At 47.6% G+C, this 27,156-nt stretch overlaps 13 protein-coding genes across 13 annotated transcripts in view; 6 read left to right on the top strand and 7 right to left on the bottom strand.

Annotated features, from left to right (window-relative positions):
* LY89DRAFT_330403 (uncharacterized protein) overlaps positions 1–701 on the top strand; it is a 1,177-nt gene extending 476 nt beyond the window's left edge. Inside the window, exon 2 of the mRNA XM_018206783.1 lies at positions 10–701. Coding sequence (XP_018062793.1) covers positions 10–439 — 430 coding nt within the window. The 3' untranslated portion in view covers positions 440–701. The remainder of the gene's footprint in view (positions 1–9) is intronic.
* A 26-nt stretch (positions 702–727) lies between these two features.
* On the top strand, positions 728–4,548 carry LY89DRAFT_690897 (acetyl-CoA synthetase-like protein; the record flags this gene model as incomplete). Its single annotated transcript, XM_018216191.1, has 5 exons — positions 728–1,688; positions 1,738–2,339; positions 2,385–3,470; positions 3,536–3,709; positions 3,764–4,548. Coding segments are annotated over exons 1-5 (3,280 nt in total), but the record flags the coding sequence as incomplete, so codon positions are not given.
* Positions 4,549–5,514: 966 nt separating this feature from the next.
* On the top strand, positions 5,515–5,910 carry LY89DRAFT_764561 (uncharacterized protein; the record flags this gene model as incomplete). Its single annotated transcript, XM_018221641.1, has 1 exon — positions 5,515–5,910. One exon carries the CDS (start codon positions 5,515–5,517, stop codon positions 5,908–5,910), a length of 396 nt encoding a protein of 131 aa, XP_018062791.1.
* Positions 5,873–7,379, bottom strand: LY89DRAFT_764549 (WD40 repeat-like protein; the record flags this gene model as incomplete). Its single annotated transcript, XM_018221640.1, has 2 exons — positions 5,873–7,285; positions 7,371–7,379. The coding sequence occupies 2 exons, from the start codon at positions 7,377–7,379 to the stop codon at positions 6,230–6,232; spliced, it is 1,065 nt and encodes a 354-aa protein (XP_018062790.1). The 3' UTR covers positions 5,873–6,229.
* A 1,616-nt stretch (positions 7,380–8,995) lies between these two features.
* On the bottom strand, positions 8,996–11,237 carry LY89DRAFT_676854 (ankyrin; the record flags this gene model as incomplete). The annotated part of the gene is made up of 3 exons (XM_018213638.1): positions 8,996–10,544; positions 10,624–10,682; positions 10,857–11,237. The coding sequence occupies 3 exons, from the start codon at positions 11,235–11,237 to the stop codon at positions 8,996–8,998; spliced, it is 1,989 nt and encodes a 662-aa protein (XP_018062789.1).
* A 1,525-nt stretch (positions 11,238–12,762) lies between these two features.
* LY89DRAFT_330138 (uncharacterized protein) lies at positions 12,763–16,352 on the bottom strand. Its single transcript, XM_018206781.1, has 2 exons — positions 15,686–16,352; positions 12,763–15,620 (listed from the first exon to the last, which is right to left on the bottom strand). Exons 1-2 carry the CDS (start codon positions 16,122–16,124, stop codon positions 12,967–12,969), a joined length of 3,093 nt encoding a protein of 1,030 aa, XP_018062788.1. The 5' UTR covers positions 16,125–16,352; the 3' UTR covers positions 12,763–12,966.
* Positions 16,353–16,641: 289 nt separating this feature from the next.
* Positions 16,642–17,245, bottom strand: LY89DRAFT_599800 (uncharacterized protein; the record flags this gene model as incomplete). The annotated part of the gene is made up of 3 exons (XM_018210120.1): positions 16,642–16,818; positions 16,865–16,945; positions 16,997–17,245. 3 exons carry the CDS (start codon positions 17,243–17,245, stop codon positions 16,642–16,644), a joined length of 507 nt encoding a protein of 168 aa, XP_018062787.1.
* An 890-nt stretch (positions 17,246–18,135) lies between these two features.
* Positions 18,136–18,830, top strand: LY89DRAFT_676851 (DUF962-domain-containing protein; the record flags this gene model as incomplete). Its single annotated transcript, XM_018213637.1, has 3 exons — positions 18,136–18,168; positions 18,220–18,303; positions 18,357–18,830. The coding sequence occupies 3 exons, from the start codon at positions 18,136–18,138 to the stop codon at positions 18,828–18,830; spliced, it is 591 nt and encodes a 196-aa protein (XP_018062786.1).
* A 347-nt stretch (positions 18,831–19,177) lies between these two features.
* LY89DRAFT_330263 (uncharacterized protein) lies at positions 19,178–20,223 on the bottom strand. Its single transcript, XM_018206782.1, has one exon. The coding sequence runs from the start codon at positions 20,092–20,094 to the stop codon at positions 19,525–19,527; it is 570 nt and encodes a 189-aa protein (XP_018062785.1). The 5' UTR covers positions 20,095–20,223; the 3' UTR covers positions 19,178–19,524.
* Positions 20,224–20,661: 438 nt separating this feature from the next.
* On the bottom strand, positions 20,662–21,816 carry LY89DRAFT_788816 (uncharacterized protein; the record flags this gene model as incomplete). The annotated part of the gene is made up of 1 exon (XM_018223195.1): positions 20,662–21,816. One exon carries the CDS (start codon positions 21,814–21,816, stop codon positions 20,662–20,664), a length of 1,155 nt encoding a protein of 384 aa, XP_018062784.1.
* A 608-nt stretch (positions 21,817–22,424) lies between these two features.
* LY89DRAFT_599858 (glycoside hydrolase family 61 protein-like protein) lies at positions 22,425–23,402 on the bottom strand (the record flags this gene model as incomplete). The annotated part of the gene is made up of 4 exons (XM_018210122.1): positions 22,425–22,511; positions 22,567–22,616; positions 22,673–23,232; positions 23,305–23,402. The coding sequence occupies 4 exons, from the start codon at positions 23,400–23,402 to the stop codon at positions 22,425–22,427; spliced, it is 795 nt and encodes a 264-aa protein (XP_018062783.1).
* A 514-nt stretch (positions 23,403–23,916) lies between these two features.
* On the top strand, positions 23,917–24,911 carry LY89DRAFT_701770 (acetylxylan esterase-like protein 1 precursor; the record flags this gene model as incomplete). Its single annotated transcript, XM_018217219.1, has 4 exons — positions 23,917–24,029; positions 24,097–24,198; positions 24,247–24,407; positions 24,457–24,911. 4 exons carry the CDS (start codon positions 23,917–23,919, stop codon positions 24,909–24,911), a joined length of 831 nt encoding a protein of 276 aa, XP_018062782.1.
* Positions 24,912–26,066: 1,155 nt separating this feature from the next.
* On the top strand, positions 26,067–27,119 carry LY89DRAFT_764536 (NAD(P)-binding protein; the record flags this gene model as incomplete). The annotated part of the gene is made up of 4 exons (XM_018221639.1): positions 26,067–26,116; positions 26,171–26,624; positions 26,672–26,939; positions 26,997–27,119. The coding sequence occupies exons 1-4, from the start codon at positions 26,074–26,076 to the stop codon at positions 27,117–27,119; spliced, it is 888 nt and encodes a 295-aa protein (XP_018062781.1). The 5' UTR covers positions 26,067–26,073.
* Between the last annotated feature and the right edge of the window lie 37 nt (positions 27,120–27,156).

Here is a 27,156-nt window from a genome sequence, read left to right as displayed (position 1 = left end):
TCTATCATCTATCATCTATCATCTATCATCTATCATCTATCATCTATCATCTATCATCTATCATCTATCATCTATCATCTATCATCTATCATCTACTAAAGACGATCCAAGCGTAAAGGCGTCTCAGCCTCTTATCGACGATACCACGACTTATCAGCCCACGGTCGCTGTTTGGCCGTCTTGTCTTGACTCTTGCCCGCAGATTAATGATCAGCTTCCCACCAACGGAAGCGAGTCCCAGCAATCCGGAACCATCGTCCTTTGCCCAGCGTGCAGCAGCTGGCCCCAGTGCGCCCGCAGTGCGCCCCGCAGCAAACCACTGCAGCCCGAATCCGTCTCGAAAGGGCAACAACGGGGGCGGATCAGTGGCACAGCGTCTCGGCAGACTCCTTCCACCACACCCAGATGCGAAGTCACAGCGAGACAGCCCGCCAGCTAGCCAGCCCTAAGTACCTAATCTCGAGATTGTCGAGGCCGGTCGGTCCACAGTGGCACAATCCCAACCCCCAAGTCAAGTCAACCCCCAAGTAAGTCTCCGCTACTGTATGGATGGACTGAAAGTCTATGACGCGCCAGTGCGCGCTCGCCCGACGTCGCGGTAAAGGGGACCTTCCCAGTGGATGCCATCCTGTGCTCGGCCATGCCTTGCTAGTGATGCTTGCCGTCTTATCGTGCAATTCGTTGGGAGCTGGCTCGGTGGTCAGCGGCTATCAAAGGGCCGTTTGAACGCATGCTCCGTGTGTTGTGGACGACGGCCGAGGTCGAGATCCAATGGAGGTTATGAGGCTCTGATGGGCATTTCTTTGTTGGATATACTTGTCTGTGTTGGTGATTGAAGTTTCTAATCGTCACTCTTTATTGTCTCTCAATATGACTCCCATGTTGCTCGAAACTCCTCCTCCAACAGAGGCTATACCTCCGAAGAATATACCTATATGTTCAGATTCTTCTGTAGTACCGTCCGAACATGCTTCGACCAGGACGAAGGAGCTGTGGTGGTTACATGGACATCCACATTCGAAGCGGTATTCAGACCCAAAACTCGTCAGTCTTGCAGCACTTGTACGGCATGATGGAGATGTGTACAAGGGGCAGAGGGGATTTTTATATCCCACGTCCACAGAATTGAATTGTTCGTATAATTCGATGACATGGGACGAATTCGATCAAGTCACAGAAAGTATTGCTTTGGTGTATGCGCAGCAGTTGCGGAAAGAGCTTGAGGAAGCGAATGCGACTCGGAAACAACCGACAATAGCATTGCTTGGCAGAGGAATCACTGTGGAATATCTTTGTACGCAATTGGCTCTACAGAAGCTTGGTGTCCGTGTGCTGCTCCTGGCTGAGTCGAATGCGTTGGATGCTTTGCATCATCTGCTAGAATCCTGCCAGGCACTAGCAGTCATCACCGATTCTAGGAATTCGGAAGCAGACACCAATGGCATCAAGAAATTGGAAATGGTGGAAGTTCTGCCCAAAGGACTTTCGAACCGGAAAGATGTCGATGCTATGAAGTTTCAAGACTTCGGTGATGTCTGGGAAAGACATGCATTCATAATCCATTCTTCTGGCTCGACTGGCATGCCAAAACCTATTGTTCACACGAACAGGAGTATGATGCTTATTGCGAGGATGTATAGATTATTTCAGGAGTTTGATGTTGAAAACTGGTTTCTGCTTTTTCCGTTGTGAGTGATTTCCCTACGGGCATAGATGTCGATGTCACTAACGTCTCAGATACCATATTGCTGGCATTTCAGTAGCGCTTTCAAATTTACCTAATGGCCAAATATTGTCATTTCCTCCGCTTTCGTGGCCTCCGTCTTCTTCTGCTATCTTTTCGGCATGGAAGACACTTGAGTCACTCGGACATCCAGTGGATACTGTTCATTGTGCCCCCACCCTTATCGAAAACATGTACGAATACATCCAAGATCACGGCGGAGATTTCACTCCTCTGACTTCTTTAAAATTGCTGCAACCAGGCGGCGCAGCATTGTCTGACAGCATCGTTAAAGCTTTGACATCAAATGGGGTCAATGTCAAGACGACTTATGGTAGTACCGAGATTGGACCTCCTTTTCGGACGATACCACATACGCGAGATAATCCCAGGTGTTACACCTTCCGAAATCTGTACCCTGACAGCAAGTTTCTGAAGATGGAAGAAGTGGGAGAGGGGTTATATGAATGTGTTGTGTACAAAGGATTTGAGTTGGCCGCCAAATTGTGGGAAGGGAAGCCTGATGACGAGCCGTATCGAACAAATGATCTGTTTATCCAGGATCCTCCAGGAAGTGGGTTTTTCGTGCTGCAAGGGAGGAAGGATGACATACTCGGTAAGTGATTTCCTGCAGCTAGACGATTTATGCTAAGTAGGCTAGTGCACTCGAATGGTGAAAACTCAACGGCTGGTCCGCTTCAGCTTGATATTCAATCGTCCTCAAAAATTATCAACAAAGTCATTGCTTTAGGCCACTCGAGACCTTCCGTTGGTCTTCTCGTTGAACTTCATCCCGAATACAACTCTTCGGACCCTGCAGTTCTGGACCAAGTCTGGAATGCTATCAAAGTCGTCAACGAGCGTTTCCCAAAGCACTCTCGGATCATGCGGTCCATGATCTGCGTACTACCTCAAGGCTGCACTTTACCGGTGACGCCCAAAGGAAACGTCAAGAGAAAAGAAGTCGAACGAATCTATGCGACTGAGATCGAGACTTTATACTCCGAAGATGTCGTTCCACTCCTCGCCAATAGCACCAGTCAACAACCGCTTTCGGAATTTCTTCGAAATATCCTTGCATCACTTTCCGATGTCCCTGTCTCTGAAATCAACGACTACACTTCTTTCTACGACTTAGGAATCGACTCTCGACTCGCTCTCTCCCTCCGAACATCACTTTCTTCACATCTCTCACGTCCAGTCTCGCTAAGCACGATCTTCGAAAATCCTTCAATCACAAAACTTGTCGCTGTACTCGCACATCCAAGCACCAGTGACCATACAGATGAAGTCGCAGCATCTACTAACTCAGCTGCGGACATCACAAACGAAATTCTCGCTCGCTTGACAAAAGAGCTCACTTCCTGGCCACCACGAGATACTTCCAAAACCTGGCCAAAAACAGAAAATGAAGTCGTGCTCCTGACAGGCGCCTCTGGTTCCCTAGGTACTGCCCTCCTCGAGACATTATCTTCCTCTCCCAAGGTTGGCAAGATATACGCCATGGTCCGTGGTCCAAATAATGTCTCGAAGCTTGGTGCCTCGCTTAAGAAAAGGGCTTTGAGAACCGAAATGCTCGATGACGGGAAAGTCGAGGTGTTGAACTTCAGTATGCAAGACCCATTGCTAGGACTGGATGTCGATGTGTATGCGAGGTTGGCGGAAGAGGTTACGATCGTGGTTCAAAATGCTTGGAAGATGGATTTCAACCTCGGTGTTGAGGAGTTTGAGGGGGATTGTTTGCGGAGTATGTTTCTTTTGTTTTCATTTCCATCAAGTCTTCACGTGGGATGATTATTAACTACTCCAAAGATACACTCTCCCTTCTCCGTCTCGCACACGCTGGCCGACCAAAGACTTTCGCGTTCACATCCAGCATCTCAACATGCATGGGCCCATCCTCCCCTCCCTCCGTTCCCGAAAACCCCATCAGCGCAGACCCCACAATCGCGCTCTCAACCGGCTACGCACAATCGAAATTCATAAGTAAATCCCCGCTTCCCTTTCCCTATACCATCTCACTCCCTAACACAAAATCAGTTGAACGCCTAACCCAATCCGCCACCACAAAACTCGGCATCAAAGTCAACCTGCTCCGAGTCGGGCAACTCTGCGGCCATACAAAGACTGGGTATTGGAACACAGACGAAATGTGGCCCATCATGTTTGCGACCTCTGCTCACACCACTGTATCCGCGATCCCGGACTTCAAGGACAAGGTCGTCGATTGGGTGCCGGTTGATGTGGCGGCTGCGACGGTGATGGATGTCCTGCTTGCTGACGAAGAAGGGAGAGAGGAATACACGGTGCATAATATTGTTAATCCGAAGCCGGTGTCTTGGAGTGCGTTGGTTGATATGATGAAAGTAGCAGTGGGAAAGCAGATCGTTGTTGTGGGTATGAGGGAGTGGGTCAGGAGGTTGAGTGTCCTGGCCGAGAAAGGCGTTTCACCAGATGAGGTGCCAGGGTTGAGGTTGTTGCCATTTTTTGAGGGGATGGTGGTTGAGGAAGAGGGGGAGGAGAAGACGTTTGAGACGGGGAAGACGAGGGAGACCTCTGAGAATTTAAGGGTTTGTGAGGCATTTAACCAGCAGTGGGTGGATGGGAATCTGAGGGTTTGGAGGGAGTTGGGATTTTTGAGTTGAATTGGGGTTGGCTTGGTGAGTATGTGAAGACAATGACATAGTTAAAGATGCACAGATTGTCATGCTGTGAGTGTCTAGGCAGAAGAGGAGAAATTACAAGCTTGCAAATGCTTTGTCCAAATAACACAATCACTAAGCATGCAAGTTTACTTATCATCATAACATTATTTCTTATTGTCAACATTTTCTTATCTTTCGACCGTTACTTTATATTATAAATATTAAACTTAATATAAACAAATTTATTATTTAAAAAACATTAAATATAAAGAAATTTGAAATTTAACCACGAATTTATATAATATATTTTTATTATTATTAAATATATATTAATAATATTTTTTATTTTTTAAATTTTTTAAATTTTTAAATTTATATATTATTTACGTTAATTTAGCCAATAATTATTTAATACTCTGAACATTGCTTTTCTTAATGTTTCAACTAAACTATTATAAAGTCAGTATTTCACAATATCAACACTAAAAATAGGACGGAAGCAATGCACACGCGATGAGAGACTACGAATAGAAAACCTTATATGTTTGTGCGGACTTTGCCCAAGAAGAAATTACACTCCAGCTTAAGCTTACACTTCGACAAGTCCAATATGCTTTTTCTCACCGACTTACTCCTCAACACCTCCGCGGGAGGAAAGCTTCATTAAACACCCCTCAAAGGAAGCACTTCATTGAATGGATTACATCCTCAAGCGCGAATCGACGTACACGATGGGCTAACATCCGATTTCTTCTTGGATGGAATTGCGGAGAGAAAGCTACACGAGCTACGTTTCAAAAAGAGGGCTATCTACGACGTATTGCTTGACGAAAGCCTCCTCGGACCTATAGGACAACATAAAGCAGATCGATTTGCTTGGGCTTGGGAGCATGTATTTTGGACAGATGAGCAATGGGATTTGATACTTTGGAGCGATGAATCTTGGGTAAACCCAGGCAAGCATACATGTCTAGCATACAAAAGACATGGGTTACAAGAAAAATATGGGAAGAAAAGGTATTCCGCGCTGATTGTGTTGAAGCCCGATATCAAAGGAAGATTGGATGGATGTTTTGGAGATGTATAAGTGGTAAATATGGGAGGCATAAACGGCTCTTTTGGGGGAAGGATTAAGATTGAAGATAAATGCAGGCTCTTGTAGTGGGATTATTCTACCGATTGTATAAGCTATCCTACTTCACTACCCGGAGCTTCTCTTCCAGCAAGATAATCCAAAAGAGTACTGCAAAGGGGCACTCTGCAGCGTTTACAAAAGAATTCTTTCAAGCTATTGGCCTTAGTCCTATCTTTGGGGCTGCTAATCCACTTGACTTGAACCCAATTGAGACACTTTGGGATGAATTGAAGCATTATATTCAAAATAACTACTCCAAGATGCATAACTCTTATCCTGGGCTTAGAAGAGTTGTTCAAGAAGCCTGGGAATCAATAATATATGCGAGAATTCAAGATTTGATTCAAGAAATGGGTGATCGATGTATTGCAGTGATTTTAGCAGATGGAGGCCGTACAAAAGACTAGGGATGTAGTAAATAGCATTACCAGTCATTTGGGACGCATTGGCAATAAATCAACATCAATTCAGCGATGTACAAAGTAGGTAATTCATTGAATTCTCTACCGTGTGATCATAATGTGACTCATATACTCACTGTGAGCACAGACACGCATTTATTGAAGAATTCGCGCAAAAAACTTCATCAATATCATAAAAATCCCGCTGAGTCCCTTTTCCCCAGACCGTTATCTTCATAGTGTCAATTTGCTCAGTACCAGAGCTTGCTTGCATGTACGCCCCTTTCCCCCAACCCCTCCATCCCTTAGGCCGTTCATGTCGTCATCAAAAACAAATAAAAGAAACGCATCCCGTCGAATGTCCTAGAACTACAACCCCAGAGTATGTAGCTACACTGGTAGCATGATACTCCTCCGGTAGCCAAAGGGTATTCTTCCCCGTTGTCTTCAGCCAATCTTTAGCCACAAAAGCCGTGAAATCGGGTTTTTGCAAAACGAGTGAATTCGCAGGAGAAACAGGGGAAAATAAATCGAGGTCCAACAAGCCTCTGTCTGTCTCAATGTAACGTCCACAGCTGGAGAAACATACGGACCGAAAAGCTGTCCCAGTCAAAAGCACACTTTTCACTAATTCTGTTTCCGCGTCCCAGATTCTGACAGTCTCGTCATCGGAACAAGAGACCACCAGCTTATTGTCTGGCGAAATAGCGGCGGAGTTGACCGGTAAGAGATGGCCTTTGAGAATACCACGCGCTGATCCTGCTGTTTTCCAGAGCCTGATGGTTGTGTCTGCTGAGCCAGAGACCAGGAGTTCTCCATCGGTTGAAAAAGCGATCGAGTTCACTGTGTCTGAATGACCAGTGAGGAACCGAGAACACACTCTTGTAGACACATCCCACAAGCCGACCTTCATATCGGCTGAGCATGATGCGACCATGTTGTCGTCTGCTGGTGAAAATGCGATATCATTGACCGTATCAGAATGGCCTTCAAGCTTGCTGCATAAAGCACCAGTACCTGCGTGCCAGATGATTGCGGTTTTATCTGCAGAACACGAAGCGAGGAACTCGCCGTCTGATGAAAATCGAACGTTGCGGATGTTGTCGGAATGGCCTTCGAGTATGTGCCATACTGTTCCGGTTGCAGCGTTCCATACTCTTACCGTCTTGTCAGACGAGGCAGACGCAATTAGATGCGAGTCTGGCGAAAATGTGAGGCAGTTGATACCTCCCGAATGGCCTTGAAGGAGACCGCGAGCTAATCCATCCTTGGTCCATAAGTCGACACCCCCCCATTCCGGCCACCCCCTGGTTGTGTCACAGCGCCGGCTGTTACGGATCACCTGAGCCCATCGCCTGAGCCAATCGCCTGTCCTAATCGCCTGTGACAGAGGCCAGGCCGGGAATGGTGGCGTTCTCGAGCTTTAAGCCTACTAGGGCTTAGCTCTTCACCTAATATCCTCTTACTTCTGGCATATATATGTATATAGATCTCTCCTTCTCTCTTTTCTTCTCTCTTTAGCTTTAGATTCTAAATGAATAGCCCGACGTTGCGTCGCCACCTCACACCATCGTCACAGTGCTGTCACAGTATTTAATTAGTTTTTTCAAAGTAAATAAAAATGCAAACGAGAAGCGAACAAGGATTTAATAGAAATAAAGCTGCCAGCAACTAGGGGCAATAACGGGGGGCAGGGACTAGGAGTAGACAAGGTTCATGACAGGCCACTAGAGTTCGGGAGTAGCGAGAACCAAAGCGATTCAGTGCAGTCGCCAATCACCAATGCAACCTGGGACAAGCTCTGTGCTCATCCCTAAGAGTGGATACTGTCGTGGAGGGCATCGCTCGGTGTAGGGATGCCACAAAGGGTATATCGAGAGAATATTATTCAAAAATCCTGACCCATTCGGGCCTCGGTCACTGCTGACTTACGAGACACCCCAGACTCATGAAACACGATCTTCTCGTAGTTGCTCAGGATGCACGGAAAGCATGCAAAACTTCGTATCCCGCATCAGATCCTATGAATATACTGCCTTCCTCAAGGCGGGTACGAGATGTCTGGATTCTCGTGTGAGCAAGATGTTCGTCAAGTCCTGCCGTTGTTTAGTCGTAGTTCATCTCATAGAGCCATGTGCACTCCCGATCGGCACATGGTGGCGTCGGCATTCAGGAAGATTTGACCTCCACCGTTCGTCGTTGAGTGATGGTGGTTCTTGCGCGGGCAAGGCATTACTGGTTGTGTGTTCTATGTCGCCTTTCGTTGACACGAGACCCAGTTCGGAGAGAGTAAGTGTGCGATCAAAGGAGTTGGAGTTGATATTTCTGTAAAGGAAAAGAGGTGATGGCGAGAAAATAAAATTAAGTTCGCGGTTACGGCATACTCTGGTAGTTCTTGAGCATTTTGCAGTTTTTCACAGATAGTCCTGGGATGGGTGGCACGATAGATTCACGTAATATGAGCAAATGTGGAATTTGAGATGATTTCCACTAGTTGGGGAAGGCACCTCTACATTCGGCTGTCAATGTCCCAAGATTCGAACCCTTCACCTCCCACCCCGAGATGGGCTTGTTGGACAACGTATTTCTTCATACAAGATACCAATAGCATCATGACAATCAGTATCTCAATGCAAAGCAACCTTTTTGTCAGGTCTTGGATGTTCGGAATATCGAGCGGCCAATGCTCAAAAGCGAAACTTCCATAGCCAAGTGAATGTCCGTGGCAACCTAGAATTAGTCCACAAAGCTCCCAAGGAGTACATTGATGCTTCTGAAACAGCTATGGCAAAGTACGAGTACTTATTCCGTTCAGAAGTTCTCAAAGATACTCAGTACTCAGGGGCTCGACGAATTTACACGCTCGTGACTGCGCGCTCAAAACATGCACACAACTTGAAAGAGTCCAGTCTACCAGCGAAGTAGACACGAGTAGCCTGTTTAGACGAGTCCACCTGAGTAATTCACGAAGGTCTTTCACCATGACTTGAAGCATCGATGATTGCATGTTCCCCATCTCTCGCTCAATATCGGCAGGTTTCCCAGGCCGATACGTCCATTCAACTCTTTGCGAGAAAGCATCAACAGTTCATCACTTAGTGCTTTGAGGTACACTGCTCGCGTTCTTGCCTCCAGAATCCAGAAGTTCAGTGCTGTTTATTACAGTTTTTGGTTTCCCGCCTTGGTAGAAATCTCGGACAGCGTGATAAAGCTCTTCATCCGAACTCAGCAACGCAAAAACCCGCTGATCCTCGAGCTCATATCGTAGATAATCTCGCGAAAGACGGTCCCAATTCTGGATATTTCTGAAAACGAACGTTTTGCGAACATCACGTGAGTCGATGCTAATGCGATCCGTGTCGGTATATTCAAGCAGAGTAAGAATCTTATTGAGGTAGTTTCGAAGATAAAGGCAAGGACGATATATTGCCGACATCAAACGCTCCTCAGGCACTTCTAGATCCTTGAGTGCTTTCTCCTTCTTCACTAGACCAGAGCATGCCAGGCTTAGTGCACTCTTTCCTTCCTTTGTTCTCGCACTCGTGTCGGCTCCCGCTTTCAGCAGTCGTTTCAAAATTATCGTTGTTGCTGGCCGCTGGGAGATACAGGCAAGATGCAAAGGCGTCTCCAGCCAGGGTTGTGATCTTGCTTCAATGTCGACTCCATGAATCAACAATAACTCCGTGGTTGCCAAATGACTCCAGTAAGTTGCCCTGTGCAGGATGGTCCCCTCCTTCTCAAGGTTCGCTTCTGGGTCTGCTCCCAACTTCAGCAGACAATCTACCATGTCCAAGACACCATTTGCGTCTACGAAGCTATTTTCGAAATCGATAGCGTGCATGACCGTTCTTCCCTTCAGGTCTAGTGCTTCGAGCTGGCCGCCTTTACGAACCAAGGCCTCGACGACTACAATTTTGTCTTCTCGTGCAAAAATTCGTTCTTGTACGGCAACGTGAAGTGCAGATTGTCCGAACTCGTTGACTGCCTGAACGTCGGCCTCATTTTCCAGAAGTCGATTGACTTCCGCGAGGTCTTTTTTTGCAAGGGCAGAAAATATAGCTTCTTCGGCATCGTCTTCTAGATTGCGCAAGATCTCTGCTAGTTCTGCAAACAGGTCGTTTGCCTCTTGGTCCAGATCCGAGATCTCTGAGGTAGATCGATTGGTGGGATTCCTGAGCATTCGTCCTATGTTTTTCATGAGATCTGTAAGACGCTCCAGAGTCGTCTTGACCCGTTTTTTCGATGACTCCCCGGCTGCGGAGTCTGCTATTACGGTTCTGATCTCATCTAGAGCGGACCGAATGTCACTAGTGTCCTGGGACTTAGCACGCCCTAGGAGGATCGATTCAGGCGCAACCTCGCGTTGTTTCCCCTTGTCTTCCTTCTTCCCATGCTGTAGTGTAGCTTCATCGACCTCGTTGCTCGGGCCAGCGTTCCCACTTCCGGGCGATTCCGAATCTTCTTGTTCAACAACTGCCAGATTTTTGGCAGTCAATGCACCAAGCGCGAAAGGCTCGCGCTCACGATCGACCAAGGGTTGATTTGAGCGTATCAGGCTGGCTGCCGAGCCTGAATGTAGCGATTCGGCAATCGAGGAGGCTGCAGCGAGTCCGTTTCGAATAATAGCTCTGCCTTCAGGACTTCGAAGTCTTTCTCGTCTCGCAGATGAATCCGGGCTTCCTCGTCAGCTTAAATTCTCAAAGTGGGATAGATACTCACAGATGCAAAGCTTGGAGGTGTAGCGACAGGGCTGCAACTTGATGATCGAGGCGCACCGCCTCCCACAAGTTAGCACTATAGAAGCTGAAAAACAGTGTAAGAACTCTCGGGGTTAAGGGCTGTCTTAGCAGTTGCATCCGTTTGTTATTCCGTTTGCTGCTCCTAAGACAACCCTCACCCCTGGGAATTTTCATACAAAAAAGTAGCATTTTGGATGGGAATAAGTGGCTTACGTATTGATCCATCTGATCCTGTTCCCAGAGAAACTTGACCCTATCCCAGAACTTCCATCGTGTCGAGCCTCTAGAGCGCTCTCCAAGTACCTCTCGCACACCCTCCAGCATTGAATGAATGATGATCCCACAAGCTTCCAACGAATCACGGACACTCTTTCTCTCCTTTCTGCCCAAGTGGGATCCATTCCGGGCGAGCCATCTCTGGATGCTGCTCACTGCACTTCGCACTGCTGCTGTCTGGGTTATAAGAGCGTGTGAATTGATCTGGACGTCTTTATATCGAGTTTTTAAGTCGTTGAGACCTTTGATGAATCCCGTCGCACTAGATCCAATCGCCACGCAAGTTCCCACGAGACCAGCAATGCTTGCAGGATCCATACTGACTGTGAGAACGAGGGACTTTGTTGCCACTCCAAATGTCCCCCGTCTAGAAGATAGGTAGAATTGGAAGGAGACTGGTGCGAAATTTCAACAGTCCATAGCCATGTAGAACATGTTTTGCTAGCCTAACGAGAGTGTTGCCAGTATCCCAGCGTGCTGCAACAACTAAAATTGTGTACAGGAACAATATAAACAAAATACATCGGGGAATTATCGAGAATATATATCAGGCCCCGCCAGCCTGATGAATTGGCAGCTTGAAGGATCATTTTGAACGAGGCTGGGTACGTAGCCTCACGCTTGTAACTGGGCGCAGGGCATACATGTCGTTGACAAAAAAGGAAATATTATCCGTTCAACGATGTAACTCAGCTGTGGGGTTGTATCGAGCTCTGGCCGCAAGAAGCAAGCATTACGGAGAACGCGGTCAAAAGTATGGCAAGTACAGGCGGGTGCCTTGTAAGGTCTTAAGTCAAGCCCTGTAAGCTGCTTTGATTGGCTCGTTTCGTAATTGACCTGTAATTGCCCCGTATTTATACCCTAACAGCGATCATTTTCAGGTCTTGAGAGCCTGTCACGATAGCGAAGACCCACTAAATTGGGCGGATTTACAGTGATCTGTGTGGACAGAGCCTTCAGGGCTGTTACGGATCACCTGGATCACCCTGATCTGAATCGCCTGCCCAATCGCCTGCAGTAATCGCCTGCAGTAATCGCCTGCCCTAATCGCTTGTGACATGGATCGCGTGAGCACTTGGGTAGCCTCCACGTGATCCTCCCTGAGAACGAATCGGGCTTAGGGCTTAGGCATGTTTCACTCTGGCGTATATAAGCTCTGGCGCTCCCACTCCCTTCTTCCTTCCTTACCTTTAGATTCTAAGAGATAGCCGAATCGATTCTTCGTCTACGTACTGAGCTTCCCACCGTGCTGTCACATAAACGGTATTTATGAGCAAAACGCTATTTCCCCGTGAATTTGAAAAATAAATGACTTTCTCCGGTACCAATGGAACTACATAGGTACAATACATATTGCGGGAGCCCTTTGTTGAGCTTCGCAATAGGTCCGGCAAGGAGATTGGAACCACCACCCTGTGAGCATTGTATCGGCTCCGAGAATCATGTATTGACCAAAGAACAATCTACGTTATCAAATTCCCTGTCTCATCTGATATACTTTGAGATTGCTCGTCCTTCATTCAGAGACTCGACAAAACCATCATCTGCTACTTCCAACACTCCTGCTTCTTGCTATCTGTCTACGACATCCTCCGCCGCACACCCAACAGCTGAATTGAAGTCGGGAAGGAGTAGATAAAGAGCAAATATTCTCCAATATCAGTGTTCGTAGCTGTGTTCTCCTGCGAAAACACTTCAAACGTTTGACTAGAGGTGAGCCATCGCTCATTGACATCGTCCCACGAGCGCGTGAGCAATGGCCACCACATTCACAAGGCGCCTTCCATTCACAGCATACCATATAATCACATCACTTCTCTCACTTACGGTAAATATAGATTCACTCGTATTCACTCTACAAGATATCACAAGGGAAGGAATCAAACTCAGTAAGCAAATAGGTATCATTCTTTGTTGGACTGCTCGTCCTGTATCATCCTGCATCTCACGATCATTTGTTCTCTCTCTCATATTCACCCATATCCCCGAGCACCAGTAAAACCTCGCTGCTTATAGACAATACAGTCCAAGGGAAAAAGGTCTACTCTCACCACTCCACCTCATCATCGCGAACCTCCTCATCCTCCTGCTCCACTGCCTTCACGCCACCAAACCCCAAGAAGGACTTCATCCCCTTCCAGATCTTCAAACCCCTCCGATATCCAGCCGCTACCCCCGATCCACCCACCATATCCAGCGCCACAAACTTGCCCTCCACCCTCCTCTTCGCAATCCACGCAGCCTTAGCCGGAAATCGCGCCTCAATCAACTCCTCAGCTTTCGCCTCCCGACCCGCAGTCTCAGCGCGGCGGATCCGGTTATCGTATGGAGCCTCCCAGATCCCGTCCATGGTGATGAACTCCAGCGCCGCTAAATTCTCATCTTTCTCGACCTCGACGGTGCGTTTGACGTATTGTCTCGTCCAAAGGTAGTCAAAGGAACTGCTACGATAGCGAACGTCGCTCAGCGAGTAGATGGTCTTCATTCGTGAGCGGAGGCCTTGGTATGGATCCTTGGCTTTGTGGCTCCGGTAGTGTTTGTTGTTCTGGATGAGGAGGGGAGCGTGTTCCAGGATCCAGGGGTGTGCGAGGATGGTCGTGAGTAGCGGTCCCACGATGCGGAGTTCTGCTGGGCCGGAGTTGGGGACGGTGTTGGTGTAGCTGATTGAGGTACTATCTTGATGGCGGATCATCGAATCTTCGAGGCGGGCTCTGAGATCGAGTGATGCGAGGGCATATTGCAGTCTCTCAATGTAGCCTGACTTCTTCTTTGCGCGCTTTGCTTCGAAGTGTGCGATTTCGTACTCCGCTGCCTCGTTTTCTTCGAGTTGGCGGGCGAAGCGGGTGAGTTGTTGGACTCTGATGGCGATGAGTTTCTTTAGGGTGTTGAGTTTGCTGACTGCTTCGTATCTGTCGAATGTCAAGGCGGCGGGTGTGGGTTTGTTGTTCTCGAAGAGATCTTCTGCGCAGTCATCCTCGTCGTTCTCTGGGAGGCTTGATACAGAGGAGGAGACTGAGATATCGTCGAAGACGGCTTCATCGAGCATGTCTGGGGTGGTGGCTCTTGAAATGTTTTCCGTGGCTTCGGTTGGCTGATAATCTGCGGCGGTGGTGTTAATTTGTGATTGAGAGGAGGCGGTAACGCTCTCCTCTTCTTTCTCGGATGGGACGTCGCCCAAGGTATCGTCAAGTGGCGATTCGTCGGCGAAGGTTTGGGAGATGGAGAGTTGAGAACCTTCTCCATTGTCAAGTGCAACTGGGAAGAAGGGACCTTCTGCTGAGTCTTCTTCTGTGGATGACTCGGCCTCCTCCTCTTCATCGTCCATGGCCTCAATAGCGGCGTATTGTCTCCTACGCTCCTCGCAATCTCTCTCATAGTCCCGAGCCTGGACTTGCTCCCAATATTCCTCTGCCTCCATTCTCGAGATTCTCTCGTCGAATGTTTCCATTGCCCTCAGCTGTTCTCTGGTTTCTGCGGCAGAAACCCGACGCTTTTCGAAATGCGCTGCCCACTCTGGGCCTTCGAAACAATAGTCTCTTTCTTCCAGTTCGCAGAGTTGGCCAGCTGGAGTTGTGAGACGAATGGTCGGAATGCCAGTCAGAGGAGGATTCAAGTTCTTCTTCGACATGGCCATCGGGCGGACGAGCCAGGAACACTTGTGGTTCACAGGGTTGAAAGTCACGGGTGCCATCTGTTGTGCGATCCATTCGGGGCTAAATGTCTGCAGTCGTAGGAATCTGAATCGAAGATGCTCGAGGTCGTTGCGAAGTGTATCGTACACGTGATTGACGAGATATTCGAATTTTTCCTCCGCAGTCTCGGATTGCTGCGTCGTGGAGAATGAGAGCTCTTCATCGTCGTCTTCCTCTTCATCGGCCCAATTGAAGTTGTCTGGCTTGAGCATCTCGGCGACAGAAGTTTCGTCAAGCATAGTTGCGGTTTGTTGTGTTGTGGAGATGGTTTTCGGAAGCGGAAATGAGTATAGATGCTCATCTTCATCGTCATCGTCGTCATCGTCGGAAATCTCATCTTCAATGTAGAAGCGAGATGTGCTGTTACTCTTGTGGAGTTGGGTTTCTTGCTCGGATGTATCTGAGCAAGTCTCTTCATCGGAATCGTATCCTGCGGGCCAGAATGCGCTTCCTTGAACGGCATCCTTCAGGGGCTTCAATTCCTCAAGGCTTCTGCCCTCCTTATTCAATAGGTACTCGAGGGCCTCGGTGATGTCCCTTTTCTCGTCAGGCTCATATATTTCCTCGAGATCCTGCTTCATTGCCTCCAAGACTTTGTCAGTCTGGATGGAATCGATAACCCATTGTTGATTATAGCTTTCCATCTTGTCGATTTGGATTCTGTATTTTCGACGAAGGCTTCCCACCTCGTTCTGGTCCTCTCTCGATAAGCGATTCGTATCGTTTACGAATTTTTGCGCAAATTTCATCTCTTGCTCCAAGATGCGGGTTTTGCGATAGCTTTTGGCGCGGTGTCGAATCCAGGAATCCGAGGCGTTTCCCAAAGCTGGCGAAAAGTATGGAGAGAAGCGTTTATTGTACTGCGTTAAATTTCGAAGCACTTGGAGGTGTGCGTTTGGCGATTGTCGTTTGGGCTGGAAGACCGAGCTGGTCATAACATATGAAGGCGAAGCCATTGTGAAGCGAGGTGTGATCACGTGCTCTGAAAGGGGTATTGGGTTTTCAAGAGCTAACCACATCATTGTTAGCATTTCCGCTATCATAGGGTTCCATTCTCATGGGACTACAACTTACATTGTCCAGGAGTTTCTCTTGCTTTCCGCACAAACTTCAAATTCGAAAATCTCCGTCGATGGAAATAGGCGTGTGCTCTTGATTTGAAGGATTGTTGGCAGCGTTTGAATGTTGTTCTGATGTTCGTTGATTGTCGTTGGGAGTTGTTCGTATTTGAACTATCGACTGGCTTCATTGAGAAGGTTCGACTTCTCAAAAGATTTGCAGCGAAGGTACTTACACAATCTCCAGGAGTGTGTTGGGATGAGTAGAAAGTAGGAATTACAAGCAGTTCTGAGTAGTATGCCGGATGCAGAATTTGCTTGTGAAAAGAGTTGTATAGAATCGAATAGAGAAACCAGTTCTCGGAAGGTGATTGAATAAGCCAGTGTTTGTTGTCGTTTTGAGAGATTTGTGAGCAAGTTGTGGTGGATGAGGAGGGAAGGGAGTGAGCTGCCATTTTTGAGTGTGTGAAGAGCTATCGACTTAGTCTAGATAACAATAGATGACTCTGGCTTTATGCATTATTTGGTTAGAATAGTCTCGTATGACTCCTATTATTCTCTGGGCCCGATGCTGCTTATGGGTTAAGGCCGAAGTATCACTGTCGAACCAAAGACGAAACGGGTAAAACCTCACCATATCACACAAACATTAAAGGGAGAGAGGTTTTGCAAAATCATTTCCATTCATGCCACTCCTTGAGAATTTGTCTCATTCCGGAAGTTGAATGTCGCTCTTCCGAGTCCCAATCGTGTTGGACAATCATGATATGTGGGCGGATCTAGTTTGGGACGAAGGCGGAAGTACCCGTATGGCAGGTGTGGTGCGATGCGATGGGACTAACCCAAATCTCGCTACCTTTATCAAAAGAACTCTCGAATTTGACAATGCAGATTCCTCGTCCACTCCGCACTCAATTGCCTTGCAAGCACCTAAACAGCATTAGACTTGTGTGCAATTAAGGAGAGAGCCAGTCAATACCCAAGATAGTCTTCTTTGATGCTAGCAATGGCATACATGCCGCCAACCTCTGCTCTCGTACCAATCAATTTAACACGAACATGAGTGCCGACTTCGATGACCGAGTCCTCATTGTTTGTGAATTGAGGTGGAGTAGCATTGGGATCAAACTTGATATCAGGGGGAATGAGCTGGGTCTTTATCAGCATTTTATCTTCAGTTTTGAGGGATACTGACATGCGCAGAGACAAAGAGTGGAAGGGGACCAGCATCAGCAAAGAAGCCAACCTGGTTGACTGAAGTGACAATCGCATCGACCTAGATGACTTGTTAGTCCGGTTTGAAAATGCATTCCTAGCAATTTCTCACAGTCTCTCCCTTGAATGGTCTCCAGACAACAGCGCGATATCCAACCGTGAACTCCGCCAATCCGCTACCTGGAAGGATACGTCCTTCAGAGATATTAAAGGCATCCATGATTGTGATAATAAAGTATCGGCCCGTGCAAGTTCCTTCTACATCCTTCAAAAGCTTGCCTGTCACAAGTTCATGCATATTCCGACCAAAGTATGATGGATGCAGGGTGACCTGACGCTCAAGATTGTATAGGAAGAACATGTTGTCCAGAATGCCAGTAGTGACTATGGGAATGTATGCTTTGAGTTGGTGGAGAATCTCAAAGAGGGAGCGGTTCGCACAAGAAGGAGTCGAGGCAAAAATAAGCCGTCTATCGAAGGCGATCGAAAGTGAACTCTTCCACCAGCAACCTCAGAACGCGTTATTCTAGACCCATGAATATAATGCTCCTGATCGCAAGACCTGCTCTGACCCTGTAGATATAATGCGCTTGACTACTGACGAAGTCTGTCCTTGTCAGTTCAGAGCGCGCAGGAGCCCCAGATAGCGAAAATGACCTACACTGCTCAAATGAATGGCGGGGCAAAGACTGAACGCTCTGGCACTTCTCTGAGATCGTCACAGAGAGCGCACAAAGGTAGTCGATGCTTCGTTGGGTCTATGGACGAGGTATATGGACCTGGTCGCCGACGAGTCAAAGGGATGTTGTTGCGACGCGCTTTGGTCAAGAATTCCCGGGAGATTTTATCGTTAGTGATGGAAATTTCGCCGCCGCTAAGTAGCCTCAGGCATGCAGCGGTAGCATTTCATGAGCACGGCAACCGGAAGAACCTAGGCAAAAGCGTTGCAAGCACATGCATTGCAGCAAATGCGGTGACACAATCGGGAAATAATCCAAGAAGCGTCATGAATGAATGATACGATCAACATCCGCAACATCCAAGGACTTCCATCTCGCCGTCTACACACTTCCTTTGATACTCGCAGAGATCATAAAAGCTGCCCGGTCACGCCAGTAATGATCGTACGGCAAGCACGGTCTTCATAGACTCTCTCCACCTTTCATCTCGTCTCGTCTACCCCGTACGATCCTCAACCCCTCGTCAAGAAACTCAACACGTCGACACCTTTCACTCTTCCCTGTATTGAGAATGTCTCTCGATCTGGAAAAGCAGTTGTGCTTCGTAAGACAACTTCACCTATGCACGAATCTGGCATCCGCTGATGGCATATAGTATGGCGCATACCACCACAACACCGTCAATATTGGCATTCATATGGCATGCGTGCCTTTGATTCTAGCGACCAGCTTACTCCTTGTACGCCGCCATGCATAGCACCTCAAAGGGATCTTGCTGATGATTATTTCCAGGCAACAAACTCTCCCAATTTGATCCCTCTGCCAGAATGGCTTACGATCCCTTACCTACCTCCCAACGCCGGCACTATCGGCGCCGTTCTCTACAGTGGATTCTACATGCTTCTTGAGCCTTTCGCAGGAACGTGTCTCCTTCCTATTATCATCTCCTGGACTGCATATGCCAATCACCTCACTACGGCACACACATCAAGTGCCAATCAATTCGCGATCGCGGTCTTTATTGTCTCCTGGATCTTACAATTTGTTGGGCATGGTGTCTACGAAGGAAGAGCCCCAGCACTTCTCGATAATCTCCTACAAGCTTTGGTCTTGGCACCCTTCTTTGTCTTCATGGAGTTCTTATTCAAGGTCTTTGGGTACAGACCCGAGCTTCAGAAGAGGGTTAATCTCGCGGTGGAGAAGGAGATCAAGAAGTTCAAGGCCGAGAAGCCTAACGGAGCAGTCAAGAACGGCAAAGCACAGTAAAGAACCACGAGCATATGCGAACTCAGATGAACACGAAGATGATATGGAATAAAGGCACTGCGATGGCTGAGTCGGGGAAGAGAGAATGGATATTATTGCAGACGGACATTTGGTTAGAATACCAAAAGAGAGGAGCGGAACAGGAGACTCGATGGAGCAGCAACCGCTACAATTTGAAGAGCATGGAATGGTGCAAGGCGCTTGTATTGTCCTTCACAGCCGTAATACTCAACTCCCCACCAAGCACTATGATATTATTTTTGCGACGACTTTCTTTCATCCGATGCTTTGCGGTAGTGAGCGTGATGATATTGTGTTCATAGTTGGGAAGAGGCAAATATTCAGATTCGTCCTAATCCGAAGAAGTTCACCAGTTCAGGTTGTTCGGTCACTGAGTCATCCTTGATTTCAAAATTATGTTCCGTTGTGCATGGCTAAGCGGCCAAGGCCAAGCAGCAGTGCAACGCTTTTATGCCTTCATTCACGTTTCAAAGGGAGAGCAGAATTACTTGAATCCTTCATTGCACAATATACATACGACGGTTTCAAACCTCATGGCGAAAATATGGTACTTGTCCTCCTTAAACAGAAGTATCATTGGAAGCCAACGATGCAGGAGGAACACCAGGTACTGCCTGAAGAGTCATGATTGCACTCCGAATGTTAATAACATTAGGTTGCAGACCAGCTGCTATCATGTTCTGCCTATCGGCAACCATACCATTACGATGGGAAGTGCCGCTTGTGCCGAAGTCCAAAAAACATTCGCGAGCGCAGTCGTTGTTTCCACAGTCTGGCTAGCTTTCGTCGCAGCCACAGCCGGTATTACGGTGGCGGCATTGGCCGCTGCCCACGCTCCGATTTGAGCAGAGAGGATGTCGAAGTTGTAATATATGGTGCCTTCAAAATTTACGCTTCCGAACTCTGCAGGGCCATTGGTTGAATTAGCGTTCACCCAATTAACCCAGTCGGTTTGAACTCCTTGAAGAAGGCTGAACGCTGTGTTATCTGCTGCGAAGATAGTCTGGATCTGTGTCGTGGTGGGCGATGGCGCTAGTGATGATATTTGGTTTATAAGGTACTTTGCGCTTGAGGAAATTGCAGAAGCTACGCCCTGAAATAGTGTTGTTGTTTGACTGGCAACGTACTTTGCGCCTGAGGAAATTGTTGAAGCTACACCCTGAAACAGTGATGATGTTTGGCTTAGAGCAGACTGTAGGCCTGACACAACTTTGGCGGCCAAGTGATGCAAAAAGGCTACCATGTCTTGTTCGAAGGTAGCTGGGAAAGTCTCGGTGTGTGTTAGCACTAGACTTAAATGGGGAGTTTTGACTTGCTTGTTGAGGTTATTTTAGCGGACAAGTTTTGGCTTAGGTGCAGGACAGCTTCGGTATACAGAGCAAAGAATCCTCGTTGCAGTCGATCCGAAAACTTTCACGAAGTAAGCGTAGCCTGTGAGATATGTCCGCAAGTTGGCTTGAGATTTGAGGAATGTATACTGCATTACGTTCACGCATCTGAATGGGGGTAGATTTCGAGGAATGTGGCCTGATAACTCTAAGCAAAGGAACGCACCGTTACCCGTTGCCGGTCCTTCTAGCCCTTGGCATTCAACCGTCCGAAAAGAGTCGAAGACTGAGACATCTAATAAAATACGCTTTGTTCAAATTAGTCAGTCAAAGAAATAGATCAACGGGTCACAATGCGAATTCAAGATATGGAACAAAGGATTTCTTTGTGTTATGCGGATATGCAAATGTTTCATTATGTTACTAAATTGAGAACGTTCGTGCTTCTATACTTGCTTTCTCAGACATTAGGTGTGTTATTTTCAGTATCTGTAGCGTGGTTCCGGCATCGGCTCTTGCTTCCACTCCGCCAGGGAGTCGTCAAGCATGTCGTAGAGTTCGCCGTTCATGATTGATGCACTGCTTCTTTGAAGTTTGGGCTTTGGTTTGCTTCTGGGGCTTACTGGCGAGACTGGAGATGGTGGAGCTCTTGGACCTCTCGAGCCTCTTGAAGAAGGTAGCGAGACGTTAGTGTTCACCATAAGTCGACTAGAGTCTGATCGAGAGGCAAGTGGCTTTCTTGGGATTTGGCCAGGATATTTGGTTGCTAGCGGACGCACTGGTAGTGGCTTATCCGGCGCTGGTGGGATTCTACCGTGCGCTCCGAGCTTCACATCTTGCATTTTACGCCAGACTGTGTAGTCGATCCCTAGCTCCTCGAAGTGTGGTTGCTTTTGGGCCGGAGGAGGGGCGGAGGCCAAGATGTTGGGATTTGCACCGGAAGCGTTCACATAGGAAGAGACGAGCTTGGGCTCAAGGTCCGCAGATCCTTGTCGCCTTCTGTCCCAGCCATATGTGTTTGCAGCTACCTTGGCATCCTCTCGAACCTTTTCCATGCTGGTCATGTAACTCAGCTCTGGAAATCGTTGCTCTCGAGTCGGCACTGGTGCCTTTCTTGGCTTGTCAGCAACAGTCTTCTTAGAAGGCGCCTGAGCACGATACCCATTGGCCTTCTCCAACTCCGCAAACTCGTCAATGCCTCGAGCACAGCAGAGTCCTTCGTTGGCAGCTCGACTCATCTGATCTGGCCACCTTCTCTCAGCCGTACACTTACTACACCTAAAAGCAGCTTTCCTATCCGAGCGCCTGCGCTCTTGTAGTCTCTGCTTCTCTCTCTCGTTGTGCGCATCCCGTGCAAACATGGCTCGTATCTCCGTCTCCCGGTCAACTCGTGCTCGTTCCTGTTGCTCGCGATCAACGCACTTGGGACACTTGCTGTAAACGGATCGCTTACCTGGTTTCTGCGTGCAGCGGACTGAGCGAGTAGAGGATGATGGGGCGCCACAGAGGAGTGACTTCCAGAACGATGGGTTGCGGTGCGATTTTTGTGCTTCGCGGACTCTTTGCTGGTATGCTTGGCAGGGAATATTTTCTTCGCTGCGGTGGTGGCAGAGGTAGGTGATGGTGGTGATACACATATTTGCTGCTGAACGGGCGTTGTTTAGTTGTTGTGTTTGGGGTTGAAAGACTTACGGTTGTTTGAGTGGTGTTTCTGGTTTTGGGTGGAAGGTTCTTGTGGTATGGATTTTTGAAGCGAGGGATTACAATGGGATTGTGCGAGTGCATATATGGTGTTTGGTGTGCATTGTTCTGGTTTTTGGGTGCTTTTGCTCTAGTAATCTTCATTGCGCTGAATATAAAGCGTTTGTTGAACAAGGTTATTAATAGATGTTCATCATTGTTCTATGTCAAAGGCCCTTTCTTCCTTTTGAGGAAGTGTTGTAGGACCTCTGCATGAAGGAATATTTCTTTGACATGGATCACAAAAGGATTGTCCTTGAACCAACAACGCCTTTGTGCTTGCAAGTTGTCAACGTTCTTGATGTCACGTGTCTGTCGAGCCTTTCCCACTTTGCTGGGTAGGCCTTGATACCTCGAATAAGAATTTCTGCTATGCTTCCCTTCTCTTCTGATCGTCTCCAGTCACAACATAACCACCAGTAGTGAGATATCTCAACGGCGCGCATACTAAAAGTTTGGTCTGCAATTGGACATACTACTGATCTACGGAGGGGCAAAGCCCTATTCAAGGACCTTTGAATCCGTCCAGAACTCTATCCACGCCGCTTCTCTTTGCACCTAACCAAACTGGTGGGCCAGGGATCGTATATGTCTTCAATTACAGTCAGTTATCTACCCTGTTTGCGAGAATAGGACTAATGACTTACCGTGAGGTTGCTGACGTTGGCCGCATACACGTCGATGTTGATCTCGGGTTCTGCCATCATCAGCTTTCTGTAACCGTATTCCGCTCTCACTATTCGGGCTTCTCACGATCCATGCTCCAAACGCCTGGGATTTTGGCATAATACTCCTTTTCCGGAAGTGCAGTCCCATTTCCAGTCACCACCAAATGCGCACACTCGGGATAGAATTGTGGCCTATTCGCGATATGCAACGCAATTATCTCATGCCGGATGATGTACTCTCCAGGCTTCAAATCCTGCGGAATCGTTTCGGTCCACAAATTGGGAGTTCCGTCCCAATTCTGGAATTCTCTCTGTCCCCACATTCCTGTCTGTATCGTACCCGATATCAAGCCTCGTTCTGCGATCTTGAACCAATTCGCAGTGGTAAGATTGAGTGTTGAGCACGAATCGCCGCAGTCTGTCATCCACAAGACCATGGGACCGACTGTGTGGAGCCAGTAGTAATATACTGCTGTGATGTTGTCGCCAGCAGTGATGGGAATCGAAGAAGGTGCTGGATCACCAGGGTAGTTGCATGGTAAGGACATATTGTCTGGTTGGAAGATGGGGTCTATTGTGATCCATTTCCTCCCTACAAGCCATGGCTGGCCGTCCTGATTTGCTGCTGGTGTGTCCGGTGAGTAGCTTGTGAGAAGTCAGCTCATGGCTTCTGCAGATGTCGCACGAATATGGAACGTTGAATGATGATGCTCTTACCCCCTGTACCAGATACAATCCACCGTGTAGTTGGATGTTCCTCCATGAGCTGAAACCAAGCCCAGAAGTATCGCGACAAACACGAACACTTGGATCATATTGGTGATAAGACGTACAGCAAGAATGATATCAACGTCAAGGAGAGAAGAAGAGATCCCACATCGCTTGCGAGAGTCTTGGTGTTCAATCTATCGGCGCCGCGTGGCGTGTTTGCCAGGATATCCTTCCATCTCAATCCAGCTGACACTTCACTTCCGTATCTCTTCCGAATCCAGCAGCGGATCTTCCAGAAAGACACTGAATGTAGTTTCATAAATACAAACACAATCTACGTTCTGCAGGGAACGTTCTCATAAGCTTCAGCCTCAAATGCTGGACTAGGGTTGTGTGGATCCCCACACTCGGCTAAATAGGGGCAAAGCTTAACTTTCGGCACATCGTTCTTCAGCCTGAGGAGTATATATGAGTTGATATAGGGACTTTCATCAGAAATTTTGACGAGGTGGAACAATGATGCCGCGTGGTATACAAAATGTTCTCGTCTCGCTCCCGAGTTTGGGATTGGGTGTCACCGATGTTCCTTGGCTTTGTTCCGATATTCATTTTTGAAACATGAAGCTTTTCAATCTGATTGCGAACTTGGCGGTGGGTGTTTCTGTCATCTCTGCGGCTGCTATCACTCAAGTATCTAATTATGGAGGAACTGCTACTTCGAAAGCTCAGATGTAAGTACATGAAGGGCCCCACATCTACCCTTTAGATTTTTCAAAACAACTGACATATCCTACACAGGTGGGTGTATGTCCCCGATACGGTCAAGTCAGACGCCCTCGTGGTAGTCATCCATTCTTGCCAATCAACAGCACAATCGTATTCCAGAAACTCGAAGATTCCGTGGATTGGAGGATGAGACAAAGGAGGATATATCACAGGCTGGCCTAGCAGCCCCAACAGCGGAACATGTTGGGATGTCTCAAGCAAATCCTCGCTTTCTCACAATGGCGGTGGAGATTCGAATGCGATTGCCAACATGATCACGTACGCTCTTGACAAATATATGCTCAATGCGACCCGGGTATTTGTTACTGGAGGATCATCTGGAGGTACGCGTCCTCCGCTAGCGATGAGATGAAATTTCTGATGATTGAATAGCAATGATGAGCAACGTTCTAGCAGCCACCTACCCTGAGATGATCTCCGCAGTGTCTCTCTACTCCGGCGTAGCAGCAGGATGTTTCGTCGGCAGCGGAGTCGATCAATGGAACAACGCCTGCTCGGGTGGCCAGTCTACAGCCACCCCAGAGAAGTGGGGAGATACGGCTCGAGCAATGTATCCAGGCTACAACGGCACTCGACCAAGAATGCAGATCTGGCACGGATCGGCTGACACTACTCTTGCTCCGCAGAATTATCAGGAAGAGTTGAAGCAATGGACGAACATCTTTGGGGTGAGTATGACGGCTACGGATGAGAAGAAGGATACGCCTGACAAGGGGTATACGATGAGTGATTATGGACCGAATGTCGAGGGGATTTATGCTCAGGGCGTGGGACATTCTGTGCCGAGTCATTTGGCGGCTAGCGAGGCGTGGTTTGCGTTGCCGTGATGTACTTGCGGATTGAGCTGTATTGATCTGTTGAAAGAGATTGAAATTGTACATATGGGATGTGTAACGAACGAAGAGCACTTTTCTCTGAAAGCCTAGACCACGTGATCGGTGCCCGTTAAACTGACTTCCCCGTTCGACTACCTAGGTAGGTATTTTCTTTAAACCTTAGCAGATTGCACTCCAATTGACGATAGTGAAGTTTGTTAACAGACAGAATGTTCTGAGTAGTGATCCTGTGTCGCGCAAAGAATATGACTTGGAAGCAAATATTGCGCGATCTGCGCTATTCGCGGGATTTGCGCTGTCATCGATAGAGACTATTAACAACAAATTTTCTTTACCTTCTTGAACCGAAGAAGAAAACTTTTCTCGATGTCGGAACTCGGGGTCCTTAGTGCTACAGCTTCATCTCTTCCTTTTTGTCTCGTGGTTCATACTAAGTCATTCATGATTAAGACTACCGAGTTGAGTCTCGCTGCAGACTTGGTGGTGAGTACAACAAATTGCTATTCATCTTTCTGTGACAATAAACAACTGCTTTCAACCTTGCTGGCTTGTCATTCAATTAAGTCCAAGGAACTAATAACACAGTTATCATTCTCTGACCACAGGAAAAAAGTGAAAGCAATTTTTGTGTGAAAAGTCTCGCCAGTGGGAGTGCTAGCACAAGCACATCTTCTGCCGCATGTTCAGTGTCCCGAGGATGGGTTTATTAGACCGATGATAGTAGCAAGTCTATGACCAGGTCTTGCAGTCTCTTCAAGAAACAAAAACAGTTTCTCTATCGAGAATCACGTGAAGTCCTCGCCCCTGAATCGTAAGCGAGCGGATGGTCGGCGGAGCATCTCTGATTCGCCACATGGATACCTCAGATGTCCATTACTATCATCTAAAATAATGAACGGTATACATATAGACGGAGTTAATGCTTTGTATCCGAAGCTAGACATAATGTATATTGTGAACGAAGTGGGCTGGAAATGGCTGATTTCCGGATTACTGCAACTTGCTGACATCTGAAATCATGATGGGTCTTTACCGTGTTCGGCGGAGAAAGTCTAAGATATAAGAATTTAGAAATAGAAAGCAAGACTCTTTACTTTCACTCTTAAGAAACTGCATCATCCTTGAGCTCATTCAGTCCCCTTTCTACTCAAACATGGCATCTCCTTCCAGATTTGGCCCGGACACTGTCTGGCTTGGTACGTCACGTGCTTCCACACCCTCTCACACTCCTTACTAACCTCTCTCAATAGTTACAGGAGCATCATCTGGACTCGGAGCCGCATTCGCAAAGCACATTCTCGTCCAAGGCCATAACATCGTAGCCACAGCACGCAACGTTTCCTCACTCTCCTACCTCCCAAGTTCGTCCAAGGTCCTCAAACTCTCCTTGGACGTGACATCAATTCCAAGCATCAAAGCTGCATTTGCTTCCGCTATCGAGACGTTCGGTCATGTCGATATTGTGGTCAACAATGCGGGGTACTTGTTGATTGGAGACACTGAGAACGCGACGGACGAGGAAGCGAGAAAGGAGATTGATACGAACTTTTGGGGAGTTGTGGATATGAGCAAAGAGGCTGTGAGGATTATGAGGGATGTCAACGGAAAGAGGAATGATGGAAAGCCAAAAGGAGGTCTGGTGATACAGGTCAGTAGTCTAGGAGGTCAGGTTGCCGTTGCTGGGAATGCATTTTACCATGCTAGGTTTGTCGATATCTCTCCATTCTCCTGTACTCGCTAATGCAAAACAGCAAATTTGGACTCGAAGGCTTCACAGAAGCGTTCTCCAAAGAAATACCGCCAGATTGGAATATCAATTTCTTGATCCTTGAACCTGGAGGAGTGAAGTCTAATTTCGGAACTTCGAGCTTGAAAATGATCGCCAGACATCCTGCCTATGCGGACGAAAAATACCCTACGAGGCAATTGGAGAAGTTCATGCTTGAGGGAGATATGGATAAGCAGACATCTGATCCTGCTAGGGTGGTTGAAGTAGTTTTTGATGTTGTGGCCGGAAAGGTAGGGAGTGGGGAGTTGCCATTGAGGTTGCCGCTTGGTGTGGATGGTCATGCATAGATTAAGGCCACGCTGCAGAGTAGATTGAAAGATATGGATGACTGGAAGGAAGTCAGTGAGAGTACGATGACGGAGGAGGTGAAGGAAGCTGTGAGGAAAGGAAATGAGAAGCTGGGATTGTAGGTGGTAACAAGAAACTTCAACGCAAAGACCAACAACA

This window comes from Mollisia scopiformis (assembly GCF_001500285.1).
Source record: "Mollisia scopiformis unplaced genomic scaffold LY89scaffold_32, whole genome shotgun sequence".
Classification (NCBI taxonomy): domain Eukaryota; kingdom Fungi; phylum Ascomycota; class Leotiomycetes; order Helotiales; family Mollisiaceae; genus Mollisia; species Mollisia scopiformis.
The sequence above is the reverse complement of the archived record's forward strand: the minus strand, read 5'-3'. Positions and strand labels throughout refer to the sequence as shown.